This window comes from Takifugu rubripes, chromosome 2 (assembly GCF_901000725.2).
Source record: "Takifugu rubripes chromosome 2, fTakRub1.2, whole genome shotgun sequence".
In the NCBI taxonomy this organism is placed as follows: Eukaryota; Metazoa; Chordata; class Actinopteri; order Tetraodontiformes; family Tetraodontidae; genus Takifugu; species Takifugu rubripes.
In genome coordinates, this window is record NC_042286.1 from 15,195,862 (window position 1) to 15,211,009 (window position 15,148).

General features: G+C 50.6%; 1 protein-coding gene across 5 annotated transcripts in view; it reads right to left on the reverse strand.

Annotated features, from left to right (window-relative positions):
- LOC101079869 (thyroid peroxidase-like) overlaps positions 1-13,713 on the reverse strand; it is a 35,443-nt gene extending 21,730 nt beyond the window's left edge. The window contains exons 1-6 of one of the 5 annotated variants that reach the window (XM_029831893.1): positions 13,042-13,709; positions 3,534-3,626; positions 3,344-3,454; positions 909-3,235; positions 708-783; positions 482-627 (exon numbers count right to left, since the gene is read on the reverse strand). In XM_029831893.1, coding sequence (XP_029687753.1) covers positions 482-627; positions 708-783; positions 909-1,005 — 319 coding nt within the window. In that variant the 5' untranslated portion in view covers positions 1,006-3,235; positions 3,344-3,454; positions 3,534-3,626; positions 13,042-13,709. Of the gene's footprint in view, positions 1-481; positions 628-707; positions 784-908; positions 3,236-3,343; positions 3,455-3,533; positions 3,627-13,028 lie in introns of all 5 variants that reach the window. The other 4 variants (XM_029831878.1, XM_029831886.1, XM_029831901.1 and 1 more) reach the window with 4 other exon arrangements.
- Positions 13,714-15,148: the final 1,435 nt, after the last annotated feature.

Sequence of the window (15,148 nt, forward strand, 5' to 3'; positions counted from 1 at the left end):
AGAATCAAGAAATCACAATCTAATATGATGTAACTAATATGATGTCTGATCTGGAGTCAGACCAAAGAAAACTCAAATGTATCAGCTGTCTTCATTGGAATCAAACATCCAGAGCCTTCAGTAACCCTAACTGGAGCAGAAGGAGGCTCCCTTTCCTTTGACAGAGCCAAGAGGGCGCTCCTCAGCCACAGAACACACTTCCATCCACATCACTTTAAAAAAAAACTACCTGAAGACAAAAGAAACGGTTTCCAGGTGGACTGAGCCACCATGAGCGCTGCTGCTGGGAGCAACTTGACATCTTTCTACTGCAGAAGACGTCAGAACTGACAGTTTCAGTTCAGGTTTCAGACTGGAGGCAACTAAACGTGCGGTGAAGCTGATGCAACACATCCTCCCGTCCTCTTTCTTCCTAACTTTGCTGGTAACATCTCTGGTTTACGGGAAACCAGGAAAAAGAGACAGAAAAGGAGCTCCCTACCTGTTGTCTTAGCATCCCTCTTCTGTCTCTGGATCTTCAGGACCTGCAGACTTGCCTGAAACACCTCTGCAGGGATGGAAACCCCCCCGTTCTCTGGTTGCTGGTGGGCTGGAAACGCACCAGTGGAGGACAAGAGCGCTCGTGGCCTGGCAACAGAGTCAGACGAGCACAAATGAAGCTGCGCTTCCTCACGTCTGCGCGCCGGTCGAGTGTTTGCATGCGTTACCGCTGTCTGGACTGGACCTGACGGACCGCTTCAAGGATGTCTCCATGTGAAGCCAGAACGTGTCTGAACGTGGTGGCTGGAGACGCGTAAAGAAAGCATCAAGTAAAACTCGAGCACTGAAATGTTTGAATGACACGGCAGCGGAACGATAGAATCGGTTGCCTGAACGTTCAGATCTCAGCCCCCAAAGTCTTAACTTACAGTTTAGACGTGTGGCGTCTTCAGCTGGAGCGCCTGGGTGAAGAGCGCAGAAGAACGCAGCCACGACGAGCACGTTACGGCCGGCACAGCGGTCCATGTTGGCCGTCCGATCGCAACCGTGTCGCAGCCACACTGAAAGAATTCAGCCTCAGACTTTTCTGGTCCTTGACTGGTTCAAAAACAAACTCGGAGACAAGACAGAGATAGTTGTGAAGGAACGTGTGCTTAGATGGCGGCTACAAGGCAGCACGGGCCAAAACGTCCTCGGTCCATTTGGCCGCTGCTTCTCCTTTGGGAAGTCTTTCCACCGTCGGCCCGCCCTAACGGACACGGACCCACGTCACCGCACAGAAGTTCTGCGTCAGCAGTTGAGGGTTTGATGACGCCGGGACGAGCTGAGACAAAGGCAGGACAGGAGGAGCCAGCAGAACCTCTGCCGGGGTTCTGACCCCAGCAGAGGTTCTGCTGGGGTTCTGACCCCAACACACCAGAGGTTTCCTCTCACACTCTTAAAGAAGCAAATCTGCAGCGTCGTTAAATTTAAAAAGATGTAACGAAGTTTAAAAAAGCAGCTGGTTTACTAGCTTTAACATCAGTTTTCAACATGACGGCAGAATTTTAGAAACGTCAACAGTCACTTTTATTAAAGCTGCTCAAAAATCTGCAAGAAAAGTCAAAGGGAAAAGGAGGGATTCCATAACGAAGTGGAACGATGAACCGACGGCCCATTTAGAAAGTTTCACGTGTGAAGTGCAGCGATGACGACGGAGAGTTCAAACTGCTCATCTAACAATGCTGGAAGCGCAGCGCTGTACGAACAGAAGCTAACGGAAGCTAACGGAAGCTAACGGAAGCTAACAGAAGCTAACGGAAGCTAACAGAAGCTAACGGAGGCCGGAGCAGCCGAGCTGAGCTGCAGGTCAGAGGTCATCCCGCCCACCTGGCTTTGCTTTGCTTTGCTAACCCTAACCCACTGAGCAGGAGTCCAGGAGTGTCCTTGATGTTGCGCTGATGCAGCTTTGTGACGCGCGAGTACACGTGCGTGTGTGTTGTCATGGCAACTTAGCCAAACCAAATCTGTAGTTGTTTTTGAAGGTGAAAATATCTGAGGAGCAATATTTCTTGTTAAACTGGACACTAGCATCTTTAAATCCTTTCAGCTTGACTCAGTCAAACTCAAGAGGTCCAGCAGAACCATTAACGTGAGGCCTGAATGCTGAATGACATCCTCATTCAGGCCAAGAGCAAATCTAGAAAAAGCTGTGAGCAAATCCATGATCCATGATGGATCCATGATGGATCCATCATGAACCCATTCAGATGAAAAGAGACTTCAGGCTCCAGCTCATTGGCTCCATTAGGGAGGCACATGTGTGTTTTGGTCTGTCAGCAGGAGAATGTAGATGGAAAAAAGAGTGTATTCCTCACCTGGGTTAGGGTTAACTGGGTTAGGGTTAACTGGGTTAGGGTTAACTAGTGCACTCACTGGGTGCTGTGTGTACTGAGGTCCAGTGGTGTCTGGACCCAACACATCTGGTGCTCTAGTTCGTGCTCTAATATCGCCCTGCGGCATGGATACGCCACAGGAGAGTCAACTAACCGCTCAAGGCCGGGACTCAGCCACCCCGCATCACCGGAGCTCTGAAGGAGAGGCGGGAAAACGAGGAAGCAGAGTCTCATCTGGACCTGCAAGCAGATGGTGACACCTCGAAGCAACAGTTCCACAAAGCTGAGCAGTCCAGCTGTGAAGATGGAAAACGTCTGGCCCTCTGGTTGTGGACTGATCATCTCCACCTGGTTTCACTGCTGTAAATATGCCAAAGATCCAGGAGCTCTGTGGAGACACTTGTGGAGCCAACGGTCCAGAACATCAACCTCGTCGTATCCAGGACAGCCTGGTGTTCTCAAAAGAGCAGCAACGCTTTCGCTGGTGCTGCGTGTGCTCCCTTTACAGTAGGTGACGCGGAACGCTGTGGCGGTCCGGACATTCCCATTCAGTTCATGCTGTAACACCACCGGCACAGGACGGCCCTGCGGCCGGAGAACCACGGAAATGGACCAAACGAACGACGTGTGGCGGCATCAAAGGAAAGGACTCCTGTCTTTAACTCTTTGATGCAGTTCAGAGCTTCACAGTCGACTGGCTCAGTGCGTCACGTTCCTGCACGTGGCCACGCAGCAGATGTGAGGAGGTCCATCCTAACTGTCCACTAGCGTCCACGGAGGCTTTGACCATACATAAAGAGCGGGTCCATGGAGGCCACTTTGGCAGCAATAAACGAGTGGACACAGTGAAGGACAGCTGTCAAATTAGCAAACTCAAGGTCCTGCAAGACAAGAGAAGAGAGGAGCATCGACCCAGCTGGAATGAGCTAGCAACACGGTGGATAATGCTACCAACTCTGGACACACTCGCACTCATTGTGATTAATCACCTTCTTTTCTATTTGCTGACTCTCAGTATTCTTGAAAAGGAGCTTGACCCTGGTTTTACCATCATCAGAGGAGCCTTTAAGTTGGGAGAACTTGTACCTCCACAGAACAATCTAGGAAAGGATCAGAACAAAACAGATGATCCCGTTAAACAGAACAGGGGCAAAGATGCACTTAGAACGAGGAGTTTACCTTTGAAGGACCTTCTGAGCAGGAGAAGCCTGAGCCAAAATCGATGGTGAAGCTCAGCAGGTTCCCCTGGCAGCTGCACACGTAGCTCTTCCACTGTTGACGGACAATTGAGACGTTCACGTCTCTGCGGGTCTGAACCGTCCAGTAATGTGCTGGAAAGTCATCTCAACCTGCCTCACACCTTTTTTTGCAAATCCACTTCTGGACAATGAAGTGTGATAAAAGTGTGATAAAATAAACTTTATTTATTTATTTGAAAAGGAAGAATTCATAAATGCTTTAGGTAATTTGGTACTTTAGCTCATTCCATTTTTAAGAGGTTCTAATTGGTCCATTCCATTGTGAAGGCCTCTGAACCCTCTCTGAGCTGAGGAACCGAGACCTGCGTCAGGTAGAGGCCTTTCAGGGCGGAGGTGGGGGGGGGCACAGGCCGGAGGTGGGTGGGGGCACTCTGGGGAACAGGGCCTTGAGCCGGACACTCAATCCCAAAGCGTGCACAGCAAAACTAGCGTCACCACAGAATGTTGGGCGCTGCACAAGAGAACCAAATCAACGGGACCAACTTATCTCTTATATATAAACCGGCCTTGGCCCATTGGGTCGTAGTCAGAACCAGCTTCACACACGTACCTCCAACATAGGGTTAGAGGTTAGAGGTAGGTGTGTGAAGCCCTAACCCTAACACACATCAAAACACACAAAAGCTGATTTTGCATTTAGATGCTGAACAGCAGATTTCTGAGGGTAAAACTGTGATCTACCAGCGTGCACTGTGATCTACCAGCGTGCACTGTGGTCTACCAGCGTGCACTGTGATCTACCAGCGTGCACTGTGATCTATCCACGTGCACTGTGATCTACCAGCGTGCACTGTGATCTACCAGCGTGCACTGTGGTCTACCAGCGTGCACTGTGATCTATCCACGTGCACTGTGGTCTACCAGCGTGCACTGTGATCTACCAGCGTGCACTGTGGTCTACCAGCGTGCACTGTGATCTATCCACGTGCACTGTGGTCTACCAGCGTGCACTGTGATCTACCAGCGTGCACTGTGATCTATCCACGTGCACTGTGATCTATCCACGTGCACTGTGGTCTACCAGCGTGCACTGTGATCTACCAGCGTGCACTGTGATCTATCCACGTGCACTGTGGTCTACCAGCGTGCACTGTGATCTATCCACATGCACTGTGATCTACCAGCGTGCACTGTGATCTACCAGCGTGCACTGTGATCTACCAGCGTGCACTGTGGTCTACCAGCGTGCACTGTGATCTACCAGCGTGCACTGTGATCTATCCACGTGCACTGTGATCTACCAGCGTGCACTGTGGTCTACCAGCGTGCACTGTGGTCTACCAGCGTGCACTGTGATCTATCCACGTGCACTGTGGTCTACCGGCGTGCACTGTGATCTACCGGCGTGCACTGTGATCTATCCACGTGCACTGTGATCTACCGGCGTGCACTGTGGTCTACCGGCGTGCACTGTGATCTACCGGCGTGCACTGTGGTCTACCAGCTTCAGATTAGGCTGTACACAATTAACGAGAGTGTAATTAGCCCAGCAATGATGACACACTGTCCAGAAAAGGATGATCCCTGGTTCCCATGACACCCATGGTTCCCATGACACCCCTGGTTCCCATGACACCCCTTCTCTCAGCCTTGTCACGTGCACAGTTAGTGCAGATGGATCTGATGTTGGAAAGAGCCTGTTCTTCTGCTCCCCCCCCACCCCAATCACGTCTGCTGTTCTTGCATCATGTAACACAGAATATGCAACAAACACACTTTGGAGAACTCCTCATTACAGAGCCAATCAGCTTGGCATCGTTAGCAGCCACATGCTGTCTGCCGAGGGAACAGGACTGGAGCAAATGTAACCCGAGCCCAAATGTGTCGAGTCTTCCTCTTCCTCCCACCTCTGAGCACAGATGCTACCTGCATCACCTGAGCACCGTCCTACTGCCAAAAGGCTCCACAATGGCGTCCTTTCTTTTAGCTTTGTGTCTTCAGGAGTTCTAACGGTGACCTCCGTCACCTGCACCGACCTGCCAGAGGTCAATTCAACCTGTTGTTGGTGCAGACGTCATACTTTGCTGAAGTCGATTTTAAGTCTTTCTTTAGCATTTCACGCTAACTTTAAGAACAAACCTTTCTGAACAGCTGCCACACAGACAGACACTTTATTAAAAGCTGTTGGAATATGTGGTCTCAGCGAGTCCCCACTCAGCAGCATTGATCTGACAAGTAAATGAAGAGGCAGCACATGTAAACAAGGGCTTTGCACTGGTTTAGGCAACCTAATTACCTAAATGTTAGAGTGCCAGTGCCTGCATGAGCAACGTAAGAATTTTTGAATGGGATCTGAGTTGTATTATGGACTATGATGTCCTGAACTGTTCAGAATTTGTGAGTGTGATATTTCATTTAGCATTAGAATGGCTAGCATCACTGTTTTTTGCCGTGCTTTTCCACAATTCTTCCCTAACCCTAACCTTAACCCTCTAACCCTAACCTAACCCTAACCCTAACCTAACCCAAGTCCTAACCCTAACCCTATTAACCTTGACCCTAACCCTATTAACCCTAACCCTATTAACCCTAACCCTATTAACCTTAACCCTAACCCTATTAACCCTGACCCTAACCCTATTAACCCTAACCCTATTAACCCTAACCCATGTATACATCTCCTAACCCTAACCCTAACCTAACCCGAGTCCTAACCCTAACCCTATTAACCCTGACCCTAAACCTATTAACCCTAACCCTATTAACCCTAACCCTATTAACCCTGACCCTAACCCTATTAACCCTAACCCTAACCCTGACCTTAACCCTATTAACCCCAACCCTATTAACCATAACCCTAACCCTATTAACCCTAACCCTATTAACCTTAACCCTATTAACCTTAACCCTAACCCTGACCCTATTAACCCTGACCCTAACCCTATTAACCCTAACCCTATTAACCCTAACCTTATTAACCCTAACCCTATTAGCCCTAACCCTATTAACCCTAACCCTATTAACCTTAACCCTAACCCTGACCCTATTAACCCTGACCCTAACCCTATTAACCCTAACCCTATTAACCCTAACCTTATTAACCCTAACCCTATTAGCCCTAACCCTATTAACCCTAACCCTATTAACCTTAACCCTAACCCTGACCCTATTAACCCTAGCCTTATTAACCCTAACCCTTTTAATCCTAACCCTATTAACACTAACCCTTTTAACCCTAACCCTTTTAACCCTAACCCCATTAACCCTAACCCTATTAACCCTAACCCCATAACCCTATTAACCCTAACCCTATTAACCCTAACCCCATTAACCCTAACCCCATTAACCCTAACCCTATTAACCCTAACCCTAACGCTGACCCTGACCCTAACGCTGACCCTAACGCTGACCCTAACCCTGACCCTGGCCCTAACCCTGACCCTAACCCTGACTCTAACGCTGACCCTAACGCTGACCCTGACCCTGACCCTAACGCTGACCCTAACCCTGACCCTGACGCTGACCCTGACGCTGACCCTGACCCTGACCCTGACCCGCAGGAACATCTTCTAGGTTAGCACCTTCACTGCTTAGTACTAAATACATTTAGCCCAAAGTCATTTGAAATGATTTTCCTTCCAGGCTAAAAGTTAGAGGGTTAGAGGGTTAGGGTTAGGGGTTAAGGTTAGGGTTAGGGTTAGAGGGTTAGGGTTAGGGTTAAAGGGTTAGGGTTAGGGTTATGGTTAATTGAATTGAATTGAATTGAATCAGGTTTATTGCCATTGTTCATGTAATACACAGTATTACATAAGCTAGGAATTTGTCTTGGTGTGACGCTGCGACATTCAACATAAAGAACACAACACTAGAATAAGATAAATAAAATAAAATAAGACATATATACAGTATATATATAATAGTAAGAAATAGTGCAGGTCCATGAGGAGTAGTGTATTGTTCATGAGTCCGGCTGGCTGCTGTACATGGTGCTTAAGTGATGAGTCACTTGGTGTTCAGCAGCCTGATGGCAGAGGGGAAGAAGCTGTTAGTGTAGCGGGAGGTTCTGGTCCGAATGGACCGTAGTCTCCTGCCTGAGGGGAGGGGGGAAACAGTCCGTGACCAGGGTGGGAAGGGTCGGCCGTGATCCGACCTGCACACCTCCGGGTCCTGGAGATATACAGGTCCTGGATGGATGGAAGCCTGCAGCCCATCACCTTCTCGGCAGCGCGCACGACGCGCTGCAGCCTCAGTCTGTCCCTGGCGGTGGCACCAGCAAACCACACGGTGATGGAGGAGGTGAGGATGGACTCGATGATGGCCGTATAAAACTGCGCCAACATCCTGGGAGGCAGTTTGAGCTTCCTCAGCTTCCGCAGGAAGAACATCCTTTGCTGGGCCTTCTTGATGAGGGAGCTGATGGTTGGCTCCCACTTAAGGTCCCGGGTGATGGTGGTGCCCAGGAAGCGGAAGGAGTCCGCGATGGTGATGGGGGAGTCCATGAGGGCAAGGGGGGGCAAAGGGGCTGTGACTTTCCTGAAGTCCACTATCATCTCCACTGTCTTCTGAGCGTTCAGCTGCAGGTTGTTGTGTCCGCACCAGGACACCAGTCGAGCCACCTCCCTCCTGTAGGCAGTCTCGTTGCCATTGGAGACGAGCCCGATGAGGGTGGTGTCATCCGCAAACTTGATCAGCTTGACAGACTGGTGGCTTGAGGTGCAGCAGTTAGTGTACAGGGAGAAGAGGAGGGGGGAAAGTACACAGCCCTGGGGTGATCCAGTGCTGATGGAGACAGAGTCCGAGACTCTTCCCCAGCCGCACATGCTGCCTCCGATCCGTCAGGAAGTGAGTGATCCACCTGCAGAGGGAGGCAGGCACACTAAGCTGGGACAGCTGGTCCTGTAGCAGAGCGGGGCGGATGGTGTTGAATGCAGAGCTGAAGTCCACGAACAGGGTCCTCGCGTAGGTTCCCGGGGAGTCCAGATGCTGCAGGATGGAGTGAAGGGCCAGGTTGACCGCATCTTCCACAGATCTGTTGGCTCTGTAGGCGAACTGCAGTGGATCCAGGAGGGGGGTGGTGATGGACTTGAGGTGTGGCAGGATCAGGCGCTCTAAGGACTTCATGACTACAGAGGTGAGCGCCACAGGTCTGTAGTCGTTAAGCCCAGTGATCCGTGGCTTCTTGGGGACAGGGACGATGGTTGAGGTTTTGAGGCAGGCTGGCACCTGGCACGACTCCAGGGAGGAGCTGAAGATGTCTGTGGAGACAGGAGTCAGCTCCTCTGCGCAGTGCCTCAGGGTGGAGGGAGACACGCCGTCCGGGCCAGGGGCCTTGCGCGGGTTCAGCCTGGCGAACTGCCTGCGCACATCCTGTTCACTGATGGTGAGTGGGGGGGGGGGGGGGGGGGGGACTGGTGGTAAGTGATGGGGGGGGGACTGATGGTGAGTGGAGGGGGGGAGGAGGAGGGGACTGCCTTTGATGGAGTGAGGTCCATGGGGGCAGTGACACTGGGGGGGGGGGGGGGGGGAGGTGTTGGGCATGGCTGACGAGGTGTCAAAGCGGGCATAGTGGAGGGACAGACTCTGACAAAGGGCTTTGTCGTCCTGACCCTCTGGAGCCTGAGGCCTGTAGTCGGTGATCTGCCTCAGGCCTCCACACAGAAGCAGAGTCGTTAGCAGTAAACTGCTGCTGAAGTTTCTCCGAACACACAGATTCTCCTCAGTTCCTTGCTAAACCGGTATTTGGCCTCTGTCTCTGTCTCCACTTTTCAGCGCTGCTTCCTTTTCTTTCCTGATCTGTCTGAGTCTCGGTGTGAACCAGGGCTTGTCATTGGAATAACTCACCCTAGTGCGCGTTGGTAGAATGCGCTCCTCACAAAAGTGGATATATGAGGTCACAGTGTCCGTGTACTCATCCAGATCATGTGTGGCCCCTTTAAACATGTCCCAGTCAGTTGTATCCAGGCACGTGCGCAGCTCCTCCACAGCCTCACTGGTCCATCTCTTCGTGGTGCTCACGGATGGCTTTATTAGTTTCAGTTTCTGTCTGTATGTGGGGATCAGGTGGACCATCACGTGATCAGACAGTCCTACAGCGCGGGGGACGGCCCGATACGCGTCCTTCACTGTGGTGTAGCAGTGATCCAGCCTGTTGCCCTGGTGGGGCATTTGATAAACTGTTTGTACCTGGGGAGCTCGTAACTCAGGTTGCTCTGATTAAAGTCACCAAGCACGATAACCAGAGCGTCGGGATGGGTCCGCTCCACTTGTTGAATACAGTCCGCGAGCGTGCGCTGAGCCTCGCGCACGTCCGCGTCTGGTGAGATGTAAACAGAGGCCAGAATGAATGAAGCGAACTCACGCGGAGAATAGAAGGGTCTGCAGTTGATGAAGAGGTGTTCCACAGCAGGAGAACAGTGCTGGGAGATCACAGTCACATCAGTGCACCAGTCGCTGCTGATGGAGAAGCAGACTCCACCGCCTGCTCTCTCCCCAGAGAGCGCCAGGAACAGCTGGAATCCCCCGAGGAGGAACAGCTGAAATCCCCCGAGGAGGAGCAGCTGGAATCCCCCGAGGAGGAACAGCTGGAATCCCCCGAGGAGGAACAGCTGAAATCCCCCGAGGAGGAGCAGCTGGAATCCCCCGAGGAGGAGCAGCTGGAATCCCCCGAGGAGGAACAGCTGAAATCCCCCGAGGAGGAGCAGCTGGAATCCCCCGAGGAGGAGCAGCTGGAATCCCCCGAGGAGGAGCGCGCTGTCCGGTGTCTCTTTCCTGAACCAGGTTTCAGTGAAGCAGAGAACACACGAGGTGGAGAAGTCTTTAATCCGCATCAGCAACTTCAGCTCGTCCATTTTGTTACAAAGTGAGTTGGCGTTGGACAGAAAGATCCTCCTGCGTAGTCTCGCCAGGGCACCGGCCCGTCTTCCTCTCCTCCGCCGTCTCACCTTTTGGGCCAAAAAGTGAACCAGGTCGGCTGCAGGAGCCAGAAAAACTGGAAGTAAGTCCATGGGGGTGAGAGTCCTAATGTTTAGTAGCTCTTCACGGGTGTAAGAGCAGGCAGACACACAATTAACAAACAAAAATAGACAAACAAGAACGCAGCAAGACGCCAAGGCGACCACTCTGGGCGCCATTTTAGTTTTGAATTTTAAAGGGTTAGGGTTAGGGTTAGAGGGTTAGGGTTAAAGGGTTAGGGTTAGGGTTAAAGGGTTAAAACTTTTTTTGCACTGGCCTACTGATCGGGATAGCAGGGGAGTGCGGAGGGTGAGGGCCCCCCCCCGGGAGGGGCTATTAGCCAGGGCTCGAGGAGTTCCGGACAGGATAGGGGAGAGAGTTGGATCGCCCAGTCTGAGAAGACTTTGGTGGAATGGCGAATAGGTATGTGGTTAGGATTGACCTTGGGGTTGTGGCAAGGGTTAGGGTTGGGGTTAGGGTTAGGGTTGGGGAGAAGGTAGGGGTTGGGGTTAGGGGGGGTGTAGGGGTTAGGGTAAGGGTTAGGTTTGGGGTTAGGGTTAGGAAAGGTGCTGGGTTGGGGTAAAGGTTAGGGTTAGGGTTGGGTTTAGGATTTAGGTTAGGGTTAGGGTTAGAGGGTTAGGGTTAGAGGGTTAGGGTTAGAGGGTTAGGGTTAGGGTTAGAGGGTTAGGGTTAAGGTTAGAGGGTTAGGGTTAGGGTTAGGGTTAAAGGGTTAGGGTTAGGGTTAGAGTTAGAGGGTTAGGGTTAGGGTTAGGGTTAGAGGGTTAGGGTTAAAGGGTTAGGGTTAGGGTTAAAGGGTTAGGGTAAGGCATCACAGGGTTAGGGCCTATTCGAGGAGCAGTTTAGCACTATAGTCCAGAGAGAATACACGTCAAGTCTAGTTTTCACGGGTTTACAAATCTTGTGGTCTGATGGGGGCAAAATATACTCTATAATTGGAGAACTGCCCCAGAATCAGATGGAACCCATCAGATTGCAGATTTTGTGAGACCAGTTTTATTGTGGAACGATTGACGATAAATTGTCCTGTGATTAAACTGGCGCATTAGTCTGCAACTGTTGACAATAATCCAGAATATCACTACAAAGACTCGTCCATCCATTCGAGGCAAACAATCAATTAGCAAATACATTCCAGAGAGATAATTAACTTTCCAACCTGGCTTGGGTTAGGGTTAAGGTTAGGGTTAGAGGGTTAGGGTTAGGGTTAAAGGGTTAGGGTTAGGGTTAGGGTTAAAGGGTTAAAGGGTTAGGGTTAAAGGGTTAGGGTGTTAGGGTTAAAGGGTTAGGGTTAAAGGGTTAGGGTTAGGGTTAGGGTTAAAGGGTTAAAGGGTTAGGGTTAAAGGGTTAGGGTTAAAGAGTTAAAGGGTTAGGGTTAAAGGGTTAGGGCTAGGGTTAAAGGGTTAGGGTTATAGGGTTAGGGGGTTAGGGTTAGGGTTAGAGGGTTAGGGTTAAAGGGTTAGGGTTAAAGGGTTAGGGTTAGGGTTAAGGTTAGGGTTAGGGGGTTAGGGTTAAAGGGTTAGGGTTAGGGGGTTAGGGTTAAAGGGTTAGGGTTAAAGGGTTAGGGTGTTAGGGTTAAAGGGTTAGGGTTAAAGGGTTAGGGTTAGGGTTAAAGGGTTAGGGTTAAGGTTAAAGGGTTAGGGTTAAGGTTAGGGTTAGGGTTAAAGGGTTAGGGTTAGGGTTAGAGGGTTAGGGTTAGAGGGTTAGGGTTAGGGGGTTAGGGTTAAAGGGTTAGGCTTAGGGTTAAAGGGTTAGGGTTAGAGGGTTAGGATTAGGGTTAGGGTTAAAGAGTTAGGGTTAGGGTTAGAGGGTTAGGGTTAAAGGGTTAGGGTTAGGAGAGGGTTAGGGTTAGGGTTAGGGTTAAGGTTAGGGTTAGGGTTAGAGGGTTAGGATTAGGGTTAGGGTTAAAGAGTTAGGGTTAGGGGTTAGGGTTAGGGTTAGGGTTAAAGGGTTAGGGTTAGGAGAGGGTTAGGGTTAGCAGCAGAATCAAATCACTGCTGGCTTCTATCCACTTCTGTAAAGACCTTAAATGTGAAACTGTTCCTGGTTCTAGATGCAGGGAGCAGATGGAACCTTCATGTCAGGGAGGAAGAGTTCCTTCCTGAGGGTGGTTGATTGATAGAACCATTCTTTCCTGATACTGACTAAAAAGTGACAGCTTTAAATTAGACCTCATATATTAGACCATTAAAATCTTCTGTCTACGTTCTCTGGTGAAAGATCAATGAAACACTCCGTTTGCCCCGATTTGACAGGAAAGTTCACACATCTGAAGGCTCTTCTAGTGGAAACGCATCATTCATAAAGGAGGCTTATTTGGAAAAGTGCGGTCCTGTTGTGTTATTGATAGGTTTTTGTTGTTGGATTTTTAAAATAACCTCTGTACAAGGTTAGCTAAAGTTAAACCAATGTATAAAAAAGGTGCATATGAAAAGTACATATGAACGCCACCCATGAAGGACCGGGCTAACGTGTCAAATGAGCCCGAGCAGGCGGGTCTACTTACCGGGTCTACTTACCACAGCAGGCTGGCGGCTCGCTCCTCCAGCTCCGGCTGCTGTTTCCCGGCCACTTTCATCTCCCACCGGCCGCTTTCCTCCACTTCCTCACGACATTTATGCAGCAGGAGACTCCGGTTCCCCGGCGGAGGCGGACGGACACAGCATGTCGAGGAGAAGCCGCCTCACAGCCCGCGACAGCTAAGGCGCGGACGGACGGAGGAGTGACGGCAGACCCGCGGCTCCCTCCGCGGCTGGGCTCGTGGCGGCTGGGCTCGTGGCGGCTCATCAGCGGCGCGTGTCTCCGTCTCAAAGCGCGGGACAACCCCTTCAGCCTCAGCAGGCTTCAAACATCAAGATTTACTCAGTTGCTATAAAACACTCAAAGCGCACGTGAATGTACATTTTCGGCTTTTTTAAACGTGCATTCACACCTAATCTGCACCTCTGTTACTTTGGTCCATGACCTTTATATGAGTGTATCTCTGGAAGAACATTTGAACCACATGTGAGGGGTTTGTTTTGTTGTTTCTGGATGCATTAAATGACTTTTGTACTTCAGGCAGTGCTAGCTCAGTCTGCTGGGAACTTAGCTGAGAAGCAGGGGCTTCACAGTTCAAGCCCCAGGACAGACAAAACATGGAAGGTGTTCTAGTAGTAGGGCAAGGTGCCAGAACACTGCCTAGGTACCCTTGAGCAAGGTACCAAACCCCAAACCCAGTGAGCAGAGGGAGTCGGGGAGATGTTTCACTGGTCTGTGTGGTCCAGATGCATCCTCCAGTCACGAGACTCCACATAAAAGTGCCTCCGAAGGAATTCCCTTCAGAATAGCTGAGTCCAGACAAGGATGGAGGAGTTGGGATTAGGTCAGATTAGGCCAGCGTGGGGGTGTGAGACATCTGAGTAGGAAGACTCCTGGGCACTGACCCCTCCCCCAAACAACAGGGTCCTGAGTTCATCCAACTTGGAGGAGACCCAGAACTCCCCAGGAAGGGTTACATATCTCACCTGGTCCCTGAACATCACAGGAGCAGCTGGAGAATGTTCCTATTGAGCTGGATGGATGGAGGGTTAGGGTTGATGATCAATCAAACTTCATTTATATCTGTTACCATCAGAATTGTTTCAAGGTGCTTTCCAGAACCCCAGGGCCTGACCCCCAACAAGGAACAGGGGCAGGAAAAAGTCCCCTTTAACAGGAAGAAACCTGGAGCAGGACCAGGCACATGTAGGGGGGGGGGGGGGGGTTAGGGTTAGGGTGGAGGAGAGGAAAGGAAAGGAGGAGAGGGAGGAGAGCAGAGGAGAGGAGAAGAGAGGGGAGGAGAGGAGGGGAAAGGAGAGGGGAGGAGGAGAGGAGGAGGGAGGAGGAGGAAAGGAGAGGAGAGGAGAGGAAAGGAGAGGGAGGAGAGGGGAGACGGGAGAAGGAGAGGAGAGGGAAGAGAGGAGGGGAGAGGGAGAGGAGAAGGGGGAGGACAGGTAGAGGATAGAATAGGTAGAGTACATAGGAATACATTAATTATATTAATTTTAATAAAGTGCCGGTAGAGTTGGGTGGGTCAGCGGGGTCGGAGGTCAGTAGGTCAGCATACAGCTATGAAGGCGATGGATGGATAGATGATAAATGATGTAAGGCCCAAACCTCTGCTCCTTCCCTTCAGACAGATGGACCTCACCCATGCTGTCCCACATAATTGCACTTGAATCAGCGGCCGCCCACAGTTGAGGTCCCTAACCCTAACCTCTAATCCTAACCTAACCCTAATCGCTAACCCTAATCTCTAACCCTAATCTCTAATCCTATCCCTAACCTCTATCCCTAACCCTATCACTAATCTCTAATCCTAACCCTAATCTCTGACCTTTACCCTAATCTCTAACCCTAACCTAACCCTAATCGCTATCCCTAACCCTAGCCCTAATCTCTAATCCTAACCTAACCCTAATCTCTATCCCTAACCCTAGCCCTAATCTCTAATCCTAACCTAACCCTAATCTCTATCCCTAACCCTAGCCCTAACCTATCCCTAACCCTAATCTCTAACCCTAATCTCTAACCCTAACCTATCCCTAACCCTAATCTCTAATCCTAACCCTAATCTCTAATCCTAACCCTCTAACCCTAACCTAA